Source organism: Balaenoptera borealis, assembly GCF_965194805.1.
Source record: "Balaenoptera borealis genome assembly, chromosome: 6".
Lineage (NCBI taxonomy): Eukaryota > Metazoa > Chordata > Mammalia > Artiodactyla > Balaenopteridae > Balaenoptera > Balaenoptera borealis.
Genome location: NC_138863.1, coordinates 82,061,017 through 82,084,565, shown reverse-complemented (window position 1 = coordinate 82,084,565; position 23,549 = coordinate 82,061,017). Strand labels below are relative to the sequence as shown.

At 36.4% G+C, this 23,549-nt stretch overlaps 1 protein-coding gene across 26 annotated transcripts in view; it reads left to right on the top strand.

Moving 5' to 3' along the window:
* MBD5 (methyl-CpG binding domain protein 5) overlaps positions 1-23,549 on the top strand; it is a 412,237-nt gene that overhangs the window by 342,229 nt on the left and 46,459 nt on the right. For 19 of the 26 annotated variants that reach the window (XM_082397219.1, XM_082397215.1, XM_082397223.1 and 16 more), the window contains 5 exons: positions 317-491; positions 10,897-11,569; positions 15,039-15,141; positions 16,208-16,388; positions 20,778-22,913. In XM_082397219.1, the coding sequence (XP_082253345.1) occupies positions 11,457-11,569; positions 15,039-15,141; positions 16,208-16,388; positions 20,778-22,913 (2,533 nt within the window). In that variant the 5' untranslated portion in view covers positions 317-491; positions 10,897-11,456. Of the gene's footprint in view, positions 1-316; positions 492-3,393; positions 3,544-10,896; positions 11,570-15,038; positions 15,142-16,207; positions 16,389-20,777; positions 22,914-23,549 lie in introns of those variants that run through there. The other 7 variants (XM_082397216.1, XM_082397231.1, XM_082397237.1 and 4 more) reach the window with 7 other exon arrangements.

The following is a 23,549-nucleotide window of genomic DNA, read 5'->3' as shown; positions in this document are numbered from 1 at the left end:
AGAATTAAAGTTGGATGAGCATTCTGTGTACCCTCTGACTCCTCTAATTCAACGATCACCAGAGTCTCAGGGTCAAATCAATTTCATTAAGAAGGTTGACTATGTGTGCTTGTGGTTTTAGCTGGCTTACCGGCTGGTATTCCTTCATATACTAACAATGCGTGAAGATCCACTACAGAGTAGAGAGTTCATCCTCTACCCTTGTGAAGAAACAATGAAGTGTAGGTAAATGGTCATTAAAAGAAATAAGTTGTACCTCTTGTCAAGGTCTACAGTCTGTCCTTCAAGCCTTACCTCAAGGTCCTTTCTATTCCAGAAGGTTGGAAACCCAAGTGCCTACAGAGGCCAGGCTGGTGGGAATGAAGCAGGAAGCCACTGCAGTGTACTGGAGAGCCAAGTCCTTTCTGAAGGAGCAGCCACTGCTCCGTTCCAGATAATTGTTGCAAGGCAGGAATGCTGACCTAGTGTTACCACATTGTCCAGTTTCTCAGGTAAAGCAGGAAATGCAAATTTTCATGTGACGTCTTTTGATTTAAATATTGTCAACTAATTCACTTGTATTATTATTCTCAAACTGTGCGCCTGCCAGATACTTCCACAGGTGGGATTTGGCCCAGAGCCCTCGTGTTTGTAACTTGGTTTTATATTTTGCTTACCTATTTGTTAAATTGCAGACTTTATTTTCTACAGGTTTTACTTTTCTTCAGCATGTTCTCTAAAATATTCTATGCCTGGTTTTGTGCTATTGAAACTACCTTCCTCTCCAACCTGAACATTTTGTGCATAAGTTTTCTTTGGCTGCTACATTTTCTCTGCCACCATCAGCATTCCACTGAGCAGTCAAATGCTAGATGGAGTCTCCTTGAGACACTTTTCTTATGCCACCACTAAACATCTACAGGTATTACTACTTACTCATTTCCTTCCTGATGTGTAAGCTAAATAAACACAGTAAAAGATCATGGGACTTAGAGATTGTATGCTTTGGGCTCCCCCTTCTACAATTTACACAGAGACTGTCTTCTTTCTCTTGCATCTTGAGAACCTTATCAGATAATTAATTAGACTTTGGATATCCTTTACATTTAATTATGTTTGGTGGAGATGTTGATTAGACTTAAGTGTTCCTAGATATTTATACATATAAAGAGACAATGTATTTGTTTCTTCAATGACTGAGGAATCTTCCTATTTTTACTTTGAGTAACTTGATGGTCAGTGTTACAGGGGGTGGGTGGGGACCATTACCTCTATGTGGAACTAATTACTCCAGGTAGGAATTTGGCATCCATTGCCAGGTGAATTGAAGAATGCTAAAACCTTTTTTAAGTAAAAGAGTACATAAACATTAGTTGTTTCAATATGTTGTACAACCCCCAGATGGACAAAAATCACAATTGTTTCATTCTTAGTACAGTTTTGATTTTAAAAAATTGATATACATTCTTTTTTTAACAATGATTTGACCTATTGAGCTACCTTGAGTAGCCAAAATACTAGTAATTCACAGATAAAATGTGAAAATAACCCCTTAAACTTGCTTAATGCACTCTTTAAAAGATTATGTAAATGTAAGCAAGTATTTTTTATAAATAATCTTTATGAGAAATTTTACTATACCATAGAAAAGCAACAATAGCCAACTATGTTGATGCCAAATATACAGAAATATATCATAAATAAATTTTCCCTAAGAGTTATAGTGAGTTTATTAATTAGTTTATAAATGTTCTGGTGTGACCTGTTACTATACTTTAAAACAGTTCTCTGATTTTTTTTTAAAGAATATGTATTTGGGAGCTGTGATTGTTCACTTTTTGGCTTTTAAGAAAGTAAAATGCATCATAAGCATTTTCTACATGTGCATACAAACCCTCACTTTCCTTCTATATTTTTAAAGGCACAAGGGAAGCTGTAACTTGAAGTTAGCTGCCTCAATTGCTTTTTCTTTGTAGTCATGTAGAATGGTGAGGGCAAAGAAAAAGCTCAGGTATGTGTAGTAATGCATGTGAATTCCTGAATATTATAAGGGGAAGTTATAAAGAGAAGTAAATTTAGACCTGGAAAGCCAAATAATGACTGGAGAAACCAGGGAAGGCCTCTCTGAGGAAGTGACATGTAAACTGAGATAAACAGAAGTTGGTTTAATGAAAAACATGGGGATGGCAGATGACATTGCAAGCAGAAAAGTAAGGGTGACAGCCTGAGGCATTTTAGAACCAATCAAAGGGATAGCCTTAATTTTTCTTTCTACTATTTAGGTCAGTCAGGTTAATGTGGTATTCTTCCTGACTCTCCCTATCTTTCTCTCCACTTAGCTAAAACAGAAAGAGAAATAATAGCATAATACTAGGCACAAAGCTTGTGACTGTTTCCAATAAAAATCTTCCCTAATGCTTTTAAGTATTGGGGAAACATTAATTAGCTGTTCTATGGATATAACATTTAACTTTTTTGGAAATAATAGTTTTTCTAATTACAGATCCAACACATTTTTATTATAAAAAATTTTTTGAAAATATAGAAAAACAATGAAGAAAATAAAAGTCACTCATGTTCCTGCTATCCAGGGACAAGCACGGGGAAGATAGTGCTGTTCTATTCCTATATCTACATAAATAGTAGCATTTTTGTAAATGAAGATTTATAACTATACATGCAACTTTGTCATGTGTTTTTTCACCTGACAATGTCATGGACCTTTTCAATAACATGATTTTAATAGCTATGTATAAATAATAACAACTTAGATATTTATTATGTGTTAGGTACTAGTTTAAGACTTTTAACTTATTGTATCCCCACAACAGAACAGTTCTATAAAATCTCCATTTTATAAGGAAAGAAATTTTTTTTTTTTTTTTTTTTTTTTGGCTGTGTTGGGTCTTCGTTTCTGTGCAAGGGCTTTCTCTAGTTGCGGCAAGCAGGGGCCACTCTTCATCGCGGTGCGCGGGCCTCTCACCGTCGCGGCCTCTCTTGTTGCAGAGCACAGGCTCCAGACGCGCAGGCTCAGTAGTTGTGGCTCACGGGCCTAGTAGCTCCACGGCATGTGGGATCTTCCCAGACCAGGGCTCGAACCCGTGTCCCCTGCATTGGCAGGCAGATTCTCAACCACTGCGCCACCAGGGAAGCCCCTATAAGGAAAGAAATTCTTTCAAACTTTTCCAAGGTCACAAGCTATTAAAATGTACAGCTACATAGCATCTCAATACTGTACTTAATTTAAATGAAACCCTATTTTAGACTTCTAGATCATTTCCAGTATAGTGTTTGGCTATTTGAAATAATACTCGTGATTCTGTGGGTTGGAAGTCTAGGCTGGGCTTAACTGGGACAGCTCATGCCTGTTCCACATGGTGCTGGCTGGGCTCAGTTACATGTCTGGGGCTTCAGCTGGACCAGCTGGACCAGCTGGACTTTTCTCTCTCCACAGAGTAATAAATCCCAATTCCTGACGGAAGGAACTACAAAATATTTGTGGTCAATTGCAGTCTACTACATTCAGCACTTAGTTCTCCAAAGGCTTCCATGGGCCGAGAATGTGTAAGTTGCTGAACGTTGGTAACATGAAATGGCCTGTGTAAGTAATCCTCCTGACCATAGATGGGCATAGGTCAGGATGCTTGTTACCTTGACTCTGAGGACTGGCCTCATTCTCAGGAGCCTATCCCTATACCTTCAGAGTTCATGAAAAAATGTAACCTTCCACGTGAATGTGATCCTCATGCACAGTTTTTGAATGTTTACACTCTTCTGCCCTGAAAGGGCAAGGACGTTTGAAACTAGAGAGTTTTAGTGATCAGAGCAGGAAAGATGTGCTTGTGGTATCCTGATACAACTGTATAAAACAGGTGTAAATGTACTGGGGTACTTTGGGGTGAGTAAGTAGAGCCTGGCAGAGGCATTAGGTCTCTTACAAAAGATGTATCTGAGAGGCATGTTTTGGAAGAGGTGGCTGCACAGTGAATATAAGAACCAAATGAAAATAATAACCAGAGTTAAAATGAGGCTACTTTTTGGAAGGTTTTTTTTTTTTTAAATGAAAGAAGATATAACTGTAAGATAAGTGTGCTCATAAATAAAAATGCATAGCTTGAGTAAATAGGTGAAAGGTGAAACAGATGGAAAGGTTGGATGGGAAGGCTGGCTAAGTACTTTTAAGGAATTGTTTAAATAATTGACATGAGGATGAAAGATCACTGAAAAGGGAAATGTCATTCAGGGTTACCCTAACAAGCATAATTTAACTTAATAATGATGGAAAGATGATGAGTATATCCATTCATTACCCAATCAAATGATAACGTTGTAGCCACTCAGACATTACTCTTCAAAATGCTAATGCTTATGTTATTTCTTAATCCAATTATACCTGTTGTTGCGTGTACATATTGTTTTGGAATTTAAGTATAGAGGTAGGTTTTATGTGAGCCTTTTTTCTCAATTGGAGAACATGAGGCATTCACCCTTGCAAATGTCAGAATGGAGGAGACTTCTTTTCTTTATTTTTTTAAATTTTTTTATTGAAGTATATAGTTGATTTACTGGAGGAGACTTCTTAACTTTGAATATTTCATGAGTTAAGTTTATAATCATTGTATAAGAAGTGCAAATGAGAATTTGTACTTATATAACATTAAATATTGGTGTTTTACCTAATTTACATCGTCTCACCTTGGTAAATCAATAGCTCATTCAGGATTCATTCTCTCCTACTGTGTATCCAAGTAACGGCCCTGAGCACAAGATTAATGCGTGATGTCATTATAAACATTTTAATAGAATTTACTCATAATATCACATGACTTAAAAATCAGTTCATTATTTTTACCATTAATCAAGTTTGTGTGACATTATTCAGAAGGATGTATGATGTTTGATGTTATTCAGAAAGATTTATGAAGATTACCTACTTATTTTCATGATGTCATATTCTCTGATATTTAGTCTGCATGGTGTTTTGGGTGTAACTTTTAAAATATACACTTATCACTGCATAAGATAGTGAATTTATTCTTAGGTTGACAAGAATGTCAGTAAAGCAGATAGAGAAAAAAGGTCTATTGCATTAATTATCATCCTGTTGAAATACAAGTTTCATTTTTATATGGTTGCATTCATCTATTTTAGTGGTTCCATTATTAATCCAATTAAAGTATGTATATAAACCATTTAAATAAAACTCCAATGCACTTTACAAATAAAGTATAAAGTTAGCATATTGTTTTTTTTAGAAGCCCTATCATACTTTTGCTACACAGAAGTTATTACTCAGAGATTTTGAGGTCATTAGGGGCAAATCTAGAGCAAAAAAAATCCTTTGTATTTTTTGTCAACATGCATAGTCACCGGCTTCTATTGACTTCTTTTAAAAACTGTTCTTTCATTTTAGACGCCTGTGTTGCTAAAACTTTACAGGCCTACGTGGTAAAAATCAAAATATAAAACTGTATTGGCTAACTAGAATGTAGCCATTGTAGTAACTTGTAACTAGTCTTCATCAAGTATTTAAGCACCTCCTGTAGGCCAGGGGTACTACACCAGGAAGTGGGACTATTGGAGGAACCTAGAGAAACAAGTCCCTGCTGTGAGGAGTTTACATTCCTGTAGGGAGAGATAGGCAATAAACAAACAAAAAATGATAAGAAAAAAATCGGGTAATAAGAGGTATCAGTGAATTAACAAAGTTTCAGAGAATACCTAGGATTTACAGTGTAGTCTCCTTGAGGAGGTGACATCTAATTTGAATTCTGAATGAAGCCAATGCAAAGAAGTGAATCAGGTCACTAAAATTCAATTCACCAAAAGTCAGCTCTCATAGACTAATTTGCATATTGAAAGGTGGTTGGAAAATGAAATTGTTGGTAGAATGGTGGCAGATATTCTCAGAACGCATACACACACACACACACACACACACACACACACGCACACCCCTTTGTGAATTTTGTTATTGCTACCAGAAATGTTTGTGAAATAAATTTAAATTATGTTCTAAGTATAAGATCTATCCCTGATCCTTAGTATTAGTGAGATGGAGGTGCCTTTCCTATTACAATATCTCTTCTGTTTTAACCTGTGTCTACTGGGCTTGAACCAAGCCATATAAACAGGGTGGGTCATAATGAAATCTTTGGGGAAGGGGTGAAGGGAAAATGTTGTGGATATGTAGTTTTTATGTTAAATTTGGAAAAGAGGAGAAACTGGTGTTTTCATCATAAAACTATAAAAATAAAACTTGACTAAATCTTGAATGATTGGTCTATATAGAAGATAAAGTTATCAGAATCTTGGAGGCAAATAGAATAGATTTTAATATTCAGCAAAAGAGGGCATGCATGGATTTCAAAAGTTTGAGAAGCATGTCCTGAAATGTTTTCCTAAAACTACCCTCTTGGCGCTTTAGGAAATTTATCAAAGGCCCTAAAATTATGCAATTCTATTTTAGCAAATACTTCTAAGTGAATTATCAAAATGGCCATAGATTTATATACAGAGATATTTACCTCAGATTTATTTGTAATTGTGAAAATTTAGGAGAAAAATCTATGTCCACAAAAAGGAAGTAAGTAAGTAAATTATAAACCTCTGTCCAAGAAAATTCTAAGCAATTAAAAGTCATATTTTGGAAAAATATTTAATGCCATAGTAAAATGCTCAAGGTGAAAATAAAGTATAAAATGGTAATAATTCAATATTTAAAGGAAAGAAGGCACTATTATACATAGGAAAAAAATGGAATTAGTGTAGCTACTTTAGAGAGCAATTTGGCAGTGCCTCTAAAGTTTAAATGTGCAGACCCTACAACCCAACATTAATATGATTGATATACCAATAGATGAATAATTGTAAAGTCATATGTTAGAATACCATTCAAATGTTTAAAATTAACAAATTGGATCTATATATCTGCAACAGAGATAGATCTATGTATCTCAACAGAGATAGCACTCAAAGCAATGTTGAATTTTAAAAAGCAAGTTGCAGAATGATATATATGTATAATAGTATTTATGTAAAAACTTTAAAATACATATAACAAAACCAAATATTGTTTACATATATACATAAGGAATAAACATAAAAACATAGCCTCGGGCTTCCCTGGTGGCGCAGTTGTTAAGAATCCGCCTGTCAATGCAGGGGACGTGGGTTCGAGCCCTGGTCCGGGAAGATCCCACATGCCACGCAGCAGCTAAGCCCATGCGCCACAACTACTGAACCTGCGCTCTAGAGCCTGCGAGCCACAGCTACTGAGCTCGCATGCTGCAACTGCTAAAGCCCGCATGCCTAGAGCCCGTGCTCCGCAGCAAGAGAAGCCACCGCAATGAGAAGCCCGCGCACCGCAAGGAAGAGTAGCCCCCACTCGCCGCAACTAGAGAAAGCCCGCACGTGGCACCGAAGACCCAACGCAGCCAAAAATAAATAAATAAAATAAATAAATTTATTTAAAAAAAAAAAACATAGCCTGGAAAGATACAGACCAAAATAAGGATGTTAGTTGCCTTTAAGCCAGAGGGGAGGTAAATAGGATGAAAAAGAGAAATTGGATGGGGGTGAGGGGTAGTATTTAACTTCATCTGTAATATTTTTAAAGTGTTTTATTTTTTAAAATAAGCAAAAGTGACAGAATGCTTACATTGTGAATTTGGAGTAGTGGTTCATTGTTTATTAGATTAAATTCTTTTTTTTAATGTGTGCTTTTAAAAATTTCCAAAAACAATGACTGAAAGAAAGTCACCCGTGTTTGCAGTGGTTATGATTCAACAGTGAGATTACAGTTCAATTTTAATTTTTATCTCAAACATCTCTGAATTTTCCAAATTTACAAAATGAATGTTGAGGAAATCAATGCCACTTAGAGATAGATAGATGATAACTATATAGTTACTGGACCTCAGCTGCATGAGGGGTTCCTAAGGCCCTTACAGCTGAGCTGCCTCTAGAACGGTGAAGTATCAGCCAAAAAAAGGATGACCCTCCCAGGAACAAAAGGAAGTAGCGGCCTGGCTGCCTGCATGGTGTAGAAATGTAAAACCGGTCATGTCCAGGGAGGGAAAGCAGGGGCATTAGTCTAAGCCAGTGGGTCTCAAGCTTGAGCATGCATTAGAATCATCTAGAGCGCTTGTTAAAAAACAGACTGCCCCCAGAGTTTCTAATTTAGAAAGTATGGGGTCAGTCCTGTGAATTGTATTTCTGACATGTTCCCAAATGTTAGTAACAATAATGATGCTTGTCGCAGGACCATGCTTTGAGAACTGCTGGTAAGCAAAACCCAGCCGTCAGATATTTGTATTTTTGATTATTGAAATATGAGGGAGACATGTGGCAGAAATGAATCCAATGTTATTACCTGGCAGATCTACAAATTACTTAATGGAGTGAGCCAGTCAGTCTTGGGGAAGTTGGAGTCACACGCAAGAGCAGGCAGACAAAAAAGAAAGAAATAGGCGTCAAAAGGTCAGAAAGCTTGAAAGTGAGAAAGATGAGAGCTGGTCCAATCTAAAGACCACGGATCACGGAAAAGATTTCTTTAGTAAAAAGCAAGGTAATAAAATGAGCATGAAAAAGGACTGTAAAAAAAAAAGTTTTTCTCATCGGGGTCTGTTGCTATTTGGCCAAACTGGGAGTCCAGGATCACACAAAATTCTTATCTCTGTCACATCTTTCACTAGCACCGGGAACTCCACTAGGCTAGAAACTTCTTGAGGACAGGAACTGTCCCTTCCTTGCTCTCTCCATCCTTTCTCGTCCCACTCCCTGCCTCTTTCCTTTCTGTTCTTCCCCACTCAGCAGCTTTTTTTTTTTTTTTTTTTTTTTTTTTGCCACACCACCTGCAGGATCTTACTTCCCTGACCAGGGATTGAACTCTCACCCCCTGCAGTGGAAGTGCAGAGTCTTAACCACTGGACCGCCAGGGAAGTCCCTCAGCACCTCTTTAGTGCCAAACACAAATATTTCCTGGGGCTTTGGATAAACTGGTGTCTTACCGTCTTTGTAATCCAGCACATAGCATAGTGCCTCGTACATAATAGCCACTCATTAACTGTTAAATGAAACATGAATAAAACACATATGTGATCAGCAGGGGTCGGTGAATGGGAGACAGAAATAGGAAGCTGTGCCTGCAAGCAGGTCATTTCTTTGAGAGGCATAGACCCAGTGGAGTGGGCCCAGAAATGCAAATTAGCACCTTGAGTCACCACTGAGAATGTACTACTTGGCTCTATCCTTTACACCCCACATTTTTCCCAATAAATTTTTGCTGCTTTTCCCATTGCCTGCCAGTGCTTCCCACACCCATCCCCACGGTTCCTGACTTTCAGCTATATTAGTATTTGCTTCATTACAACACCTTTAATCTGCCTCAGAGCCAAGGCTGCAATAAGGTGTATGCCTGAATCATGATGCCTTTTACTATAAAGCATTCTCTTGCTTTCCCAATGAAGAGATCTGAAAATAGATTTGGGGCCAACTTAAATATGTAGACTTTTAAGAATGCAGATTGAGTAGTTTTGTGTATACTTACACTATGTGTTGATTGAGTTATACATGCAAACAATCTAAAATATTAATTTTTATTTAAATTTTTTAAAGTTTTAATATTATGATATGAATCTTAAGTCATTTAACACAGTTTTTGAGGAACTTCCCTGGCAGTCCAGTGGTTAAGACTCCTTGCTCCCAATGCAGGGGATGTGGGTTCAATCCCTGGTCGGGGAACTAAGATCCTACATGCCACATGGCCAAAAAAAAAAAAAAAAGTGATTGGATTAACACACAACTTTCTAGTTGTCAGGTCATAAGAGGTGATAAATATGTTTTTATTGTCAGTTAGAAGGAGGTTGTGTGTAAATATGTTTTTATTGTCAGTTAGAAGGAGGTTGTGTGTGTATATGTGTAATGCCATAATTATGGGTCTATCTCTAGTAATTAGAAAGTTGCAAGAGCAAGCAAATTGTTTTAACTGGAGTAAGTGGATCAAGTTGGAAGAAGAAAACACGTTGAGTTTGACATGTGATTTTTGACAGCAGAGGACATCAAAGTGGTTTAGTACACTTACCAGTTTATTCTATTTTTAAAAGTGTACAGCTTAGAACAATATGGAGGTTCCTTAAAAAACCAAAAATGGAACTACCATATGATCCAGCAATCCCACTACTGGGCATATACCCTGAGAAAACTGTAATTCAAAAGGAGACATGTACCACAGTGTTCACTGCAGCACTATTTACAGTAGCCAAGACATAGAAGCAACTTAAGTGTCCATCGACAGATGAATGGATAAAGAAGATGTGGCACATATATACAATGGAATATTACTCAGCCATGAAAAGAAACAAAATTGAACTATTTGTAGTGAGGTGGATGGACCGAGAGACTGTCCTACAGAGTGAAGTAAGTCAGAAAGAAAAACAAATACTGTATGCTAACACATATATATGGAATCTAAAAACAAACAAACAAAAATGGTTCTGATGAACCTAGGGACAGGACAGGAATAAAGATGCAGACATAGAGAATGGACTTGAGGACACGGGGAGGGGGAAGGGTAAGCTGGGACGAAGTGAGAGAGTAGCATTGACATATATACACTACCAAATGTAAAACAGGTAGATAGTAGGAAGCAGCCGCATCGCACAGGGAGATCAGCTCGGTGCTTTGTGACCTCCTAGAGGGGTGGGATAGGGAGGGTGGGAGGGAGACGCAAGAGGGAGGGGATGTGGGGATATATGTATACTTATAGCTGATTCACTTTGTTATACAGCAGAAACTAACACACCATTGTAAAGCAGTTATATTCCAATAAAGATGTTAAAAAAAAAGAAAAACAGTGTGCAGCTTCTCAGTTTTTCATTATTAAATGTAGTGTTTACATATTTACATATGTTTCAGGCTACATTATTGGAATTTTGAAGACATGAAAACATCAGATGAACCAACCTGCAACATCTTGGATTCAGATTGGAAGATGAAGAGAAAGTTTAAAGAATGTGGCCTATAAAGGCGGGTAGTACCTGGAAATATTAACTGACTCACACTGTAAAAATGAGAACAGTTTCTAAACAATAGAGGTTATTTTAGTCCAACATCAAGGTTCAAGACAAAATGTTGAACTAAAAACTTACACTCCTCCCCTCCCCCACTTCAGACAGGTACCAGCATTGATGAATATGATTTTCCTTAGTCAGAAGCACTCGTTTTTACCCATGTAGACCATCCTTAGGAATTAAATATTGATTATTTAATGTAGATTATAATGGGAAACTGATTTTTTCTACAATGGCAGATTTCAAGGACTTGGTTCCAAACTGAGCCGAAGCTTCCCAATGCATTTTGTACAGTCTGGGGAAAACTGTGCTGCGTTGGCCATTTTTGAAGGCCATGATGCCCTGTAATATAAGGATATCATCTTATTGCTGATATCTTTGGGGAGTCCCAAGCAGACACAGAAAATGAATGGAGGCAAGGAGTGTGACGGAGGGGACAAGGACGGAGGTCTTCCAGCTATACAAGTTCCTGTGGGTTGGCAGCGTCGTGTGGATCAAAATGGAGTGCTTTATGTCAGGTGAGCCCTTATTATTACCTGCGCTACCTCCAAGTTTGTGGTCCCCAGATGAAGGAGGTACAGTTTGTTGCTCTGAGAGTGTAAATATTGTAACTGACAGCACCTGAAATCAATTTGAATAAATGATCTTCGTGCTGGAAATATTTAAGTGTTTTTATTCTGTACTGTTCTGCGATGTAAATTGCCTTAGGTTACAAGAGAGGATTTTTATGCATTATTTGTGTTTATATAAAATGTCATCCTGCTTATCTCTCTAACAAGGATAAAGAAAAATAGGAAGATTTCTAAAAGAAACACATGAGCATCATTACCACATGCACAGGAGAATGTAAAATACTGAAAACAGACCCGATGTCTCCTGACAATATTATTGTGTCCTTCATAGTGCTTCAGCTGGCTATTCTGATGTAAGGTTAAGTGTTTTTATCTATAGGCAGTTTCAATTATTAGTTTCTTAATGCCTGATATTAACCAAAAATAATTTCCCTATTTTTTCTGTGCAGTTTTTAATCTATTCCCTGCATATAATAGTAAAAGTCATGATGAAGTCATCTCACAAGTAAAAATCATACAAATTACATATAAATGCCTGCTCGTTTAAATTTTGGCAGCCTTTATTATGTTGAACAACTTGAATGAAGTAACTGAACTGTTGGCAAGAAGTTTTAGTCTTATTATTAAATAATTGGCACCTAAGTTCCTTACTTTGTAGTTTATCAGTAAGTATATGATTAGAATACCATAAATCTTTGTGATGTAATAAGAAAAACTATTACAAAGAGAACTTTTTAAAAGATATCACATTGCATCATTACATTAATGCTGTTACTTTCATTGTGGTTATTTGTATCTCAGCTTCAATGGAATTCTCATTTGTGCAAAGATGTATTTATATAAATGAGGAATTTTCCATTATATAAACCCAAACGATTTCATACTATAACAACTCTACTGTCAGTTCAGATTCTGTCCTGGGTTGGTTGGTTGGTTGGTTGGTTGGTTGGTTGGTTTGTCTTGTGGAAGGTATTTCTTGAGGTAAACTTAATGACCAATTGAAATTCTTTTGCACACGTGTTTTTTGTTTCTGTAATATTCAAGATATGCTCTATATTAATTGAAGTGAAGGGATAAGAAAGCGGGGAATGTGGAGCTCACCCCATGGTAGCTTAGATGGATGAGGACATACGGAATAACTTTCTCAAAGTGTTTCTATTGCCAATGCTGTTAACAAACTGCCAGAAATACTTTGTTATCAATGTATCAATAATATAGCAAGATATCGGTGTTATGTTCATATTTATGGTTTTTCTAGTCTGTAAGGAGCAAATATATTCAGCTTAGAGCAAATAACTCCAAAAATCTTGATAATTTAGTTTTTGGGAGATTTTGTTTGTTTTGTTTTTGTTTTACTTCATCTTTATCCCTATGAAAGATAAATCAGCTTTTCAGGTTGCTGAGAGTTAGGTTAAAGCAAATTAAGTCTGGGAATCTGTCAGTTATCTTGCTCATGACTTTTCCAAGTGTGAGTAGACTTTACTATCTGTTAGTATGAGTTAGTTTGAATTCTCCCAATCCAAATCTGTACACTAAGGATTATTTTGGAAACTAACTTTGCCAGATAAGGTAAGACACCTTCAAATAAATTCAGCCAGCATGGGTTTGATTTGTTTGTATATAACTGGTTAAACTACTACTTGAACATGTATAAGAGGCTAGCCCTCCTTCTATAGCTTCCTTTGCAATGTGCAGTTTGCTTATAATTTTTAGGTTAGTCTCCAGCTGCTCCTGCCTCAGGGTGGCATTGAGGCTGCACATTAAATTTCCCACCTGCTTCCAATCTTCTAAGCTTTATCTATGCCATAAGACTTGTAACTATTTTTATGTTAATTATTACTCTCAAAAGTTAATTAAAGAGCTGCAACTAAAGGAAAGAACCCAACTGACTGATTGAGAGGAAGTGTTTTTAAAGTGTCTAGAGTAGAGTTCTCTGATAGAATTCAGGAATTCTTGTCTTCAAGTTTAATTTTACAATTAACTGCTTCTAGGATTCACTCATACACTTTTTTTAACTGTAACATGTTAGGCAGTTTCTTTTCATAAAATTCATGAATTCTTCACATAACTAGTGATTTTGTTTTATCAAAATTACCAGACCTCCAAAAACATCTTGCTGCCCCTACCGCTAGGGTGGAACTCCAGTCTGTAATATGGGAATTATTATTCTTTGCATATCATCTGAAAAAAATTGTTAGCCCAAATAAATGAAAGAGTTAACAAAGTTGAGGATTTTAATTGTTATTTTCTACATGCATAAGTCATTTATATGATTGTCCATAAATAAAACATGAATTGCATTTTAAAGCTGGTTTATTTATAGACACCAAACTACTACCTGTGTTTTTGTAGAAGCAGAATAGTCTACCCCCGGTAATGTAAAGCTTTGTTTATGAAGTGGAGAGTATCGTTTCTGGATAAACTTTATCAGATGGCTTAAGTGAAAGTTTTGGTAAATAGTCATAAATAAAAGGTATTCTTGAATAAAAAGTTTATAATAATTTTCAAGACATAATATGCATGCAAGCTGTAAAACCAGTACATTAATAATAGAAGTCCTAAAATGCAAATTGCCCATTTTAAACTAATCCTCATTGTAAATAAACATTAGAGACTTATCCTGTCATCAGAATTAGTACCTAATTTGTAGACTTAAATTTGATCAGTATTCACATATCATACTAACTTCTGTGACCCAAAGAGTAGTAATGTTGAGAGCACTACCCAATCACCAGCCACAAGGCCTGCAAGGCACCTTTCTGCCACCTAAAACCCTATCTCCTCGAGAGTTCCCCATCCTTATAAGTACAGCTTGGATCTTCAGTAGAATTTGAGCTGGGCCACACTGATCTATCTTCAAAGAAACAGATGAATGAGGGAGGAAAAAGTGAAGCCTGTTTTTACACAGGGACAGCTTGGTTCTAGACTCCAAGATTAACGGGAAGAACTTGTTAGCTCGAATTTTTGTAAATTTAGTGACTTTCTGGTTTGACCTCCAACGTGTTCCTAAATTTCAGGTTTTCCTCACACAGCTTTAGAAGTAGATCTTCTAGTTTAAAATGATAATGATTACTTTCATGTAGTTTTCTTGTTCCTTTCTTACCTGCTCTTTCTTAGCAATAGCATTTTTCCCATCCTTAGTCCACTCTTGGTTGTCAAAATACTTTTATTTATTTTTCTATGAAGATCTGTATTTTTCTGAGAAATATTTTGGTTCAAAAGAAAGAGTGATAGTGTTAAAGGCTATAATTTAGTAGCTAACATAATACTGACAAAGAAAATGCTTTTCCTTAGTAGGAAAATGTTTCACAGGAGAAAACCCTGTGAAGGACAGTAGACTATAAATTATGCCGTTTTTCATATAATATGTGCAGTCAGAATTATTTCCTGATGTTTTTTTAAACTATTTTCACAGTCCCAGTGGGTCTTTGTTATCTTGCTTGGAGCAGGTTAAAACATACCTGCTTACTGACGGAACATGCAAGTGTGGCTTGGAATGTCCTCTTATTCTTCCCAAGGTAACCATTTTGCAATAGATGTAATCAGCAATTTTTCATTTTTTAGGTGTTTCATGTATTTGCTTTTCTCATTTGGCATTTCATTTTTATATTACTTCTCCAATCATTTATATATTTTAAAGTCTTAAATTATACATCTTTTGCATGCATTTTGGAATGCTTAAAGATTGTGGAAAATAGTTCAAGTCCAAGAGTCATTTTCAAAGGTGACAAACCTATATTCATATTAAATATTTCATCAAAACTTCTTTTGCACCGTTTTATTAGAGCTATACCCATGCTTACTATTTAATAGTGCAGTATTTTTTTCCCTCCTGCTCAGTCTGCAATGTTATTTTTAGCACTGGTGTTGATAAATCTGCCACAAATATTTCTTAAATTACAAAGCTGAACCCTCATAGCCAAAAGTGAAACTGTTTTACTCCTTTGCAAGGTAAAAAGTAAAATCATTTTAAATGATAAAATATTTACTATAGAAACATGTCATTGTTTTCTGGGTATCTATAATAGTCCCAATCACAGAACTAAAGATTAATAGACAACTTTTTCTTTTTTATTTGTGTCACCTCATTCACAAAAAAGCACTTGAAACAGCTTATAAGTATATACACAATAAATATTTTTTAAAATAGAGTAGTAGATTTTTTAAATCAGTGAAAAGGTCATATTAATATAGCAATAAAGTAAAGCCAAAGAAAAAGTTAGCATATAGCAATGTCAGATTTTAGGGTTTCTTAACCGTACTTCATCTGTTTTTGTACTGTTATAACATCAGGAAGTATCTAAAATTGGGAACATTATCAGATACTATTCCTTTCCATATATTTATCTTAGCTATCTTAGAATTAGGATAGTTGTCATTATTTACCCTGCCACTAAAAACCATGAGTTCAGCAGAAGTATTTATTCCATTATATATAAAGTTGCTTTTCTTAAATTTAAAAACTTGAGAAAGTTTTATTCAGATTTATGGGTTAATCTATGCAAAACTTTTTTTTTAACAAGGGGATCTTTTTACTTAATATTTTTACAGACATATTTTAAACAAAGGCTGTGCTTTTTCCAGGTATTTAATTTTGATCCTGGAGCTGCTGTGAAACAGAGAACTGCAGAAGATGTTAAAGCAGATGAAGATGTCACAAAGCTATGCATACATAAAAGAAAAATCATTGCAGTGGCCACACTTCATAAAAGCATGGAAGCCCCACATCCTTCTCTGGTGCTCCCCAGTCCCGGAGGAGGAACAAGTATGTAATATGGTGAAGGTTTTAGGAATTTTTCCTCCCCCACTCCTCTCCTGGAGGAGTCACTAGAAATCACTTTGCCAAGCATTTTCTGAGTCCACTTTTCAAACATGCACAACGCATTTAAAATTATGTATGTTTTATCATTTTATTGCAAATAACAAATTAGTTCTGAAAAATTCCCATGAAGTTGTCACCCAAAGTTTCCTATCCAAATCATTTAGTTAAATGAGGAAAATAAACACTGATTAGCACATACAAATGCTATGGAGGTACATAGAGCTGAGCTAACAAAAGAGAAAGTGCCATTGGTTTTTAGGAAACAAATGTAGCCTTTTTCCTAGGGCTGTATTGGAATGTGTAGTATCAAGTGCTTAAATGCAACTAGCAATGTTATCAAGAACTGGCAGTGTTATTCTTTCAGTCATTTAATAGCTACATATTGAACACCTACTAACAAATCACCTTGCCAGGAATTTTTTATACCTCCATCCAACACATACATGCGCACACGCTTGTATGCACACACGAACTTTTTAAAAATTTCAAAGCTGCAGAAAAATTACATGAACAGTTCGAGTACCCTAGATTTACCAGTTAACGTTTTGTTTCAGGAGCTGCAGATATTGTGACAATTCACCCCTAAGTATTTCAACACACATGGATGTTCTCTTATATAAACCATAGTCTAATTATCACATTCAGAAAATTTAAAACTGCTATGATAGTATTATCTAATATGCAGTCTAAATTCAGATTTCTCCAGTTGTCCTAATAATATTCTTACAGTTTTTTCAATCCAATCTTTTTAAAAATCCAGGGTGCAAAGATTGTGCAACTGCAAAGAGACATTACTTTTCTTTAATCTACATCAATTCCCCAGTCTTTTTAAATCTTTCATGATGTTGATACTTTTGAAGAGTCTAGGCCAGTTTTATAGATGTTCCTCAATTTGGATTTGCCTGATTGCTTCCTCATATTTATATTCAGGTTAAACATAGTTTGATAGGAATACTGCATAGGTGATGTTATGTCCTAATTAGGAAGCACGTAATGGCAGTTTATCCCGTATTGATGACATTAAGTTTGATTGCTCGGTTAAAGTTATGTCCATTATTGAGGTACATTTTCCCGTTATGATTTATATGTAATTTGTGGAATTATACTTTGAGGCTGAGGAACTTCTTTTTGTAAGGGCTAGAATATGAACTCTCCAAAATATTACAATTAACTTAACAATTGAATAATTCTGGATAAAACACAGCTGAACACCAAAGCATTTGTTTATGAAAGATAAGTAGCATTGTTCTACAGAGTTCTGAAAAATAGGTATGAGGAATATAACCTGTAGTAATCAGAGAAAGCTTTATGGTAGAACTCGGATTTGAACCAGCCCTGGAAAATGGTAGGATTTAGACACATAAGGGAAATAAGAAAATTCTTGTCTAGAATGAGTATAGCATAATTAAGGAATGATGTGGAAACTAATGTGACTTGAGTGGAAAATTAAACCTGCATAGGTAAATTGAGGCCAAATTATTGATAGCTCTAGATACAAAGAGAAGCAGTTGTGACACCAAGCAAGTCATTAAAGAGTCACACTTAGAACTCATGTGAAGAGGGTAGAGAAAGACAAATTTGGCAGTTATTAGCAGAGAGCTCCTCTCCAATAACCCTCTAACCTTTAAACTTTAACAGGAATGATCAGCAAAAATTGCTCCACTAAGGTATGTAAGAAAAAAATATATTTTAGTGAATTTTTCTTTTTCTTTCATGAGCTATGTTTTTGAAATTAAAAGATATTGCAACAACTTAAAGACATTTAACAGTAATAAATTATTTAAAATTTATCATTATCCTGCCACCTTGATGTAAATATGTTTTCATTTTTGCATCTTAACCTTACACATGTGTTTGCACATGCTCATATCTGCTGCCATTCTCACTTCACATCATATCAAACCATTTCAGCTCTGTCTACAGAGTCTGCCTTGTTTCCTTTTTAATGATTGGAGCAGAATCTTGGTCTAGGTCCTTTGTCCTACTCTATACATACAAGTTTCATTATTGAAATTAAAGGTAAATATTTAACTAGTATAGGTATAAGAGGTATATCTCCATCCCCTTTTAAAATGATATACTTTATTGGATTAATTTCTACTCTTTTACCAACTTCAGACATAGCATTTATTTCAATTTTCTAATTTTAAATTATATTAAAAGGTTGGGATTTAAATAAAGATTAAGAAGACTCATGTAGTAGTTTTCACCTCTCTTTATTTTACATGCATAAACATACAACACCTCTTTCGAAAGGTCTATTTAATATACACAAAAGCACTTGATGAGTACCTAGCATTTACATTTGCCAACTCTTATAATACGTTAGTTCCTAACTGCAACATAAGAGCAGTATGACTTCTGTTTGTTTATCTGTTTGGTATTCCTTTTATTTTAAAGATGGTAACTATTTTTCCCCAGTATGGAAGAAATCCTTTCTAAACGACAGCTACTTTCTAAATTCTGTTGAATGTAAAAAGGCCAATGTCTATATTTTTAATCATTGAATTGTAGATAGCTATATAAATGAACAAGAAAAGACACAACTTGGTGGTGGTTTTATTACTAAAGAGGACACAGTCAATCCCATAATAATGTTAGTGATGTTAATACAGACAACTGTGTTCTCACTATATGCCAAGTTCAGTGCCCCAAATATTTTTCATATATTATTTCCTTGATTACAAACTTTAAAAAGCTTTCTTTAACAAGAAAATGAATTCAGTTGAGTTTATCTGCTGCAATTTTCTTTTATGATTGGTTCTCAACTTTTCATATACTGTATTATGTACAGAAATCACTCTGTCAAAGAGTCTCTACCATGCCAGAAACAGAAAGCCCACATTTCCCAAGAAAAATATACGTTCACTACATTCTCTTACTTTTTGATTGTACCCTACCAAGACTTCTGTTTATCCCAGGTTGAGAACCACTGACTTAGAAATTGTTGTGTTATGATTTGACCTGTATACTACTCAGCAGGTAGGAGAAGTTTATTTATCTTAAATGTGTAATTATCCATTTAAGTAAATATACCTCTGATTGCAAATGAATCCAAGTATACTTGCTGATATGCTGTAAGTCTAAGAATTGGGATGGCCAATGTATAGTATGAATAGTACCACTCTCATCTCCTGTGCTTCTAATAGACTCATTGGCATTTTCTCATGGAGTCCAGCTCGAGCTCAGCACCCTTTTCAACATAGCTCTCTAAGCAGCCACCACCAGTTGATGGGAATTGGTGTATGAAACTAATTTTATTTGCCATCCCTGTTTTAGAAGTCACAACCTTATAAAATAGTTAAACTTCCTTAGGGGCTAAAAAACCTTAAACCTAGAATTCTGACATGATCAAATGAAAATTCTGTATGATGAACCAGGTTGCTTTTGTTGCCTGTATTCTGTCTGATCTCTGAAAGAACTGAAGGGATTCCAAAAAGCCAGTGAGGGAGCAATGCACTCTGTAAAAAGAGAATACTCAATTGGAGCCCAGTACTGAAGATTTTTGCACTCTGATTAAATTTTGCATAAGAATTCTATCCTAATAAAAGAATTGCAGTCTTTTACCTAATTTGGTTGACTGAGGCTGGTTTTACAACAATGACTAATTAATGGCAAAGAATTTGAAGTGTTAAAATATTACAAACTTGATATGAAGTTTAGCATGATTGTTTAACTTCACTGTATTTACTGTTGTTATCACTCCCTTTGTAAAAGATTCAGAATCTTATTTACTTAATTCACAAAAATTAAGACTCTGTTACTCTCACAGTGAAAATGTTGGAATGAGGAAGAGTTTTTGTAGCTGTCCCGAGGAGGTTTTAGTAAGGTTATAGAAACCTTTATCGGGCAACAAATTTTCTGGTGAAAGTGGCAATTCATTTAAATCACTCAAGAAAATATTATGCCACACAGATTACCATTTTCTACTGTAACTGTGTTCTTAAAAAATTCAAATCCAAAAAATAATACCATCATCATTTCCATCTGGGCTGTCATTCTTGATTTTGCATATTATAAATATTATTAGAATGGCTAATGTCAGTATGTACGGATTCAGATCCACATCCTTTCTCAACAGACATGAGGTAAACAAACATAATGAACAGTTATTGAGAACCTTTGGTCAACTAAGGGAGAATAATGTGCATTTTTTACAATCAAAATTTATTGTAGAGTACAGAACTTTGTTTTAATTGCAAAGAGTCGCAGCTTCTGTTTGCAGATTTCTTTTTTCAGATGCCCTCCCTTCCTCATTTCCTTCCCTCCCTCCATCCTAACACAAAAGAATTGAGACTACTAACAGATTTTTTTTTCTCTCTTTCACATCAGATGCAACTCCAGTAGTACCTTCACGGGCAGCAACTCCAAGATCTGTAAGAAATAAGTCTCACGAAGGAATTACAAATTCTGTAATGCCTGAATGTAAGAATCCTTTCAAATTAATGATTGGATCATCAAATGCCATGGGAAGGCTATATGTACAAGAACTGCCTGGAAGCCAGCAACAAGAACTCCACCCTGTCTACCCCCGGCAGAGATTGGGCAGCAGTGAACACGGACAGAAATCTCCATTCCGTGGCAGCCATGGAGGCCTGCCCAGCCCAGCGTCGTCAGGTTCCCAGATATATGGAGATGGCTCAATCTCTCCAAGGACTGACCCACTTGGAAGCCCTGATGTTTTCACAAGAAATAATCCTGGTTTTCATGGAGCTCCCAATTCTAGTCCTATTCACCTGAATAGGACTCCTCTTTCTCCACCTTCAGTAATGCTACACGGTTCTCCTGTACAGTCATCCTGTGCAATGGCTGGAAGGACTAATATACCTCTTTCCCCAACCTTGACTACAAAGAGTCCAGTAATGAAAAAACCAATGTGTAGTTTTTCAACTAATATGGAAATACCACGAGCAATGTTCCATCACAAACCACCCCAAGGCCCACCTCCCCCTCCTCCACCTTCTTGTGCTCTTCAGAAAAAGCCATTAACATCTGAGAAAGATCCACTTGGCATTCTTGACCCTATTCCTAGTAAACCGGTGAATCAGAACCCTGTTATCATTAATCCAACTAGTTTCCATTCAAATGTCCACTCTCAGGTACCTGTGATGAATGTAAGCATGCCTCCTGCTGTCGTTCCTTTGCCAAGTAATCTCCCTTTGCCAACCGTAAAACCTGGCCACATGAATCATGGGAGTCATGTACAAAGAGTTCAGCATTCAGCTTCAACCTCCCTGTCCCCTTCTCCAGTGACATCCCCAGTGCACATGATGGGGACTGGAATTGGAAGGATTGAGGCATCGCCCCAAAGATCACGCTCATCTTCCACATCATCAGATCACGGAAATTTCATGATGCCACCTATAGGACCCCAAGCCACTTGTAGTGGTATTAAGGTTCCACCCAGGTCACCAAGGTCAACAATAGGGTCCCCAAGGCCATCAATGCCATCAAGCCCTTCTACCAAGTCCGATGGACATCATCAGTACAAGGATATCCCTAACCCATTAATTGCTGGAATGAGTAATGTACTAAATACCCCAAGCAGTGCAGCTTTTCCTACTGCATCTGCTGGAAGCGGTTCTGTAAAGAGTCAGCCTGGTTTGCTGGGAATGCCTTTAAATCAGATCTTGAACCAGCACAATGCTGCCTCCTTTCCAGCAAGTAGTTTACTCTCAGCAGCAGCCAAAGCACAGCTAGCAAATCAAAACAAACTTGCTGGTAACAACAGTAGCAGCAGTAGCAATTCTGGAGCTGTTGCTGGCAGTGGCAACACTGAAGGACATAGCACTTTAAACACCATGTTCCCTCCTGCTGCCAACATGCTTCTCCCAACAGGTGAAGGGCAAAGTGGTCGAGCAGCACTAAGAGATAAGCTGATGTCTCAGCAAAAAGACTCACTGCGGAAAAGAAAACAGCCACCTACCACAGTGTTGAGTTTGCTCAGACAGTCTCAAATGGATAGTTCTGCAGTTCCTAAACCTGGACCCGACTTGCTAAGGAAGCAGGGTCAGGGGTCGTTTCCCATCAGTTCAATGTCTCAGTTACTACAGTCTATGAGTTGTCAAAGCTCTCACTTGAGTAGCAATAGTAGCCCGGGTTGTGGGCACTCAAATACTGCTTTGCCTTGCTCTGCTAACCAGCTGCATTTTACAGACCCCAGTGTGAACTCCAGTGGTCTTCAGAATCCACTGACACAGGACGTACCTTTAAGAGGGGAAGCCGTGCACTGCCACAATGCAAACACTAACTTTGTTCACAGTAACAGTCCAGTCCCAAACCACCATCTTGCAGGTTTAATAAATCAGATTCAGGCTAGCGGGAACTGTGGGATGCTCAGTCAGTCGGGCATGGCCTTAGGAAATTCATTACATCCCAATCCACCTCAGTCAAGAATTTCAACGTCCTCCACTCCAGTGATACCAAACAGCATTGTTAGCAGCTATAATCAAACAAGTTCTGAAGCAGGTATGGTTTTATTAGAAAAAAGTACCCAAAGGTACTAAACTTTTATACGTTTTTTTTAAAATTTATACCAAAATATTTATTATGATAAGAAATGATCCTTTCCCCATTGTGAAATTCTCATCATTTCTTTAGTATTTATAATTTTATTTACAGAATGCTAGGGATTTGTCTCTTAGAAAAAATAACAGCCAAGAGGATTCCATGTGTTTCCGTTATTTGTTGTCAACCTGTGTCATTTTGAATTTTGTTCGACTTTCAGTTGGTTCTATAACCATTGGACTCGAAACTACAAAAGAAGCCATAGAAGGCAGGATTTCCTGGTTCATGAGACATGTACTTGGTCTATGCCAATATAAAAGCTGTTTCCCCTAGCTCTTGTTTGTGTTCAGGTAAATGAAGCTCATTTGGAAAACCCAAAAATAAAGGCAGAAATACATGGATTTTTTTGTTCTTTCTGCTGACCAGAAATAGGTGAATGGATAGGAAAAGGTAACTAGAAGTTGTATGAAGTAGAAAGCTGTCTTCTAATGTGTTTTCTTATCCTAGTTTGCTATCCTTTATTATTATTTGTTTGAAAAAATTCATAAATGGATATTGGCTACTCCCTTTTTTAAAAAGGTAATAATTTAAGTTTTC